Below are 2,089 nucleotides of genomic sequence, written 5' to 3'. Positions count from 1 at the left end.
CATCATATATATACTCTTTTACTCTTTTACTTGTTTCAGTCTTTTGACTGTGACCATGCTGGAGCACCGCCTTTAGTCGAGCAAATCGACCCCAGGACTTATTCTTTAGAAGCCTAGTACTTATTCTATCGGTCTCTTTTGCCGAACCGCTAAGTTACGGGGACATAAACACACCAGCATCAGTTGTGAAGTGATGTTGGGGGGACAAACACAGACACACAAACACACATACATACATATATATATATATTGTATAGGTAGGGTAAAATTCAAGCTGTGTCCTCTTGATGCACATCTGCTTATTCTAGCATCACAATCAGTATGTAGTTGTTGCATTTACGTGAGGTACATACTAGTGTTGAAAATTCATGAAATATTGCTTCCAGAGTTATTATGTATCAAAACAGGAAGCTGGAGAAAAATTGTTGGTATTATTTCTTCACCATTACACATGTTTCATATACTAATATGAATTACAGAGTTGCACATTTGTACATGTTAGTTGAATGTGTAAGAATTTCAACACTACTTCAGAAATGCACCTCTTAAATTAAATTAATTCAAATGCAATGAAAAGAAAAAGTTATGAGAATGGAAAATATATACAAAATAAATGATGTATGCAAAAACTGAGAAAGATTCATCCGTTTTTAAATATTTATACTGTAAAAAAAAAAGGAAACTGGAGATGAGCACTCGTGGAATGTAAACAAACATATTGGGTGATACAAGGGGCGGTAATCTACTTTTACCAATCAGGTATTATTAATGATACCCTAACCCTAACACTAACCCTAACCTTAACACTAACCCTAATACTAACCCTAAACCTAACCCTAACCTTAACCCTAAACCTAACACTAACCCAAATCCTAAAACTAACCCAAACCCTAAAAAGTAGATTACCACACCTTGTATCATCTGACATGTTTGTTTATATTCCATGAGTGCCTGTTTCCTGTTTTATTTTTTAGTATAAATATTAAAAAAATGGATGAATCTTTCTAATTTTTTGACCTACATGCTCACCAAGGTTTCAGGTAAAATTTGACTGTTATATTGATCGTTTTCTGAGAAATACTTTTCAATATTCGACACGTCTGATGTTTCGACATTCGTTACAGATTTCTGGAGTCTTTCAGTGATGTCAGCTACCTTTTTTTCTAGTGGTATTGTTGGACCTTTCTTCTTGTGTGCCATTGCAAGAACACTGTCGCGTCCTGAAATTGAAATTAAATTATCAATTAACTCATTACTTTCTAAAGTAAAAGGTACCTTATCCTAAGTGATGCTGGAAATTCTTATATGAGTAGTAAGGACAAAAGGGTTGTTAGTGGGGATGGGAACAGCTGCACCTGTACAGGTTTTTTAGTCTTTGCTTCCTATTTAAATATCAACTTTAAAAATATTTAATGTAATTGCATGAAAAGAATATAGAAGCTTCAAGAGACATGAAATAAATCGTTTTTAACCGTGTAACTTGAAATAGCTAAGGTTTGCTTCCTAACTGCATGGTTCTGGGTTCAGTCCCACTGTGTGGCATATTGGGCAAGTGTCTTCTATTAGAGCCTGATGTTAACCAAACCCTTGATGGAAACTGAGGGAAGCCCATTATATATATGTGTGTGTGTCTGTGTTTGACAACCAGTGCTGGTGTGTTTATATCCCTGTAACTTAGCGTTTCAGCAAAAGAGACCAGTAGAATAAGTACCAGGCTTTAAGATAAAAAAGACTCCTGAGATCAATATATTCGACTAAAAATCCTTCAAGGTGATGCCCCAGTATGGCCACAGTCCACTGACTGAAACAAGCAGAAGGTAAATGGTAGAAGATAAACCTAGAAATCCTGCAGAAAATAAAGTAAAGATCAAGGAAGAAAAATATAAAATTATTCCAAAATAATATAAATTCAAATTTATCAGATTGCACAAATGTTGTATTCACCAACCAGAGGTAGAGTGTGTCTCCATCAAACAGTCATAAACACCTTGGTAATTTATTCCCAAAGAATCCTGGTAAAACATACATATTTCAGTCATGGCTCTGTCTGTTAGGTATATATCATTATCCTGTGAAAATAGATGGAAAT

At 34.8% G+C, this 2,089-nt stretch overlaps 1 protein-coding gene across 1 annotated transcript in view; it reads right to left on the bottom strand.

The window, feature by feature from the left end:
• Positions 1–2,089, bottom strand: part of LOC106877679 (rhoGEF domain-containing protein gxcI) — a 15,133-nt gene that overhangs the window by 4,317 nt on the left and 8,727 nt on the right. Inside the window, exons 3-4 of the mRNA XM_014926627.2 lie at positions 1,949–2,069; positions 1,030–1,220 (exon numbers count right to left, since the gene is read on the bottom strand). Of these exons, the coding sequence (XP_014782113.1) occupies positions 1,030–1,220; positions 1,949–2,069 (312 nt within the window). The remainder of the gene's footprint in view (positions 1–1,029; positions 1,221–1,948; positions 2,070–2,089) is intronic.

The sequence above is a fragment of the Octopus bimaculoides genome, chromosome 14 (genome assembly GCF_001194135.2).
Source record: "Octopus bimaculoides isolate UCB-OBI-ISO-001 chromosome 14, ASM119413v2, whole genome shotgun sequence".
NCBI classification, from domain to species: domain Eukaryota; kingdom Metazoa; phylum Mollusca; class Cephalopoda; order Octopoda; family Octopodidae; genus Octopus; species Octopus bimaculoides.
Note: the sequence above shows the minus strand (reverse complement) of the source record. Positions and strands in the feature narration are given on the sequence as shown.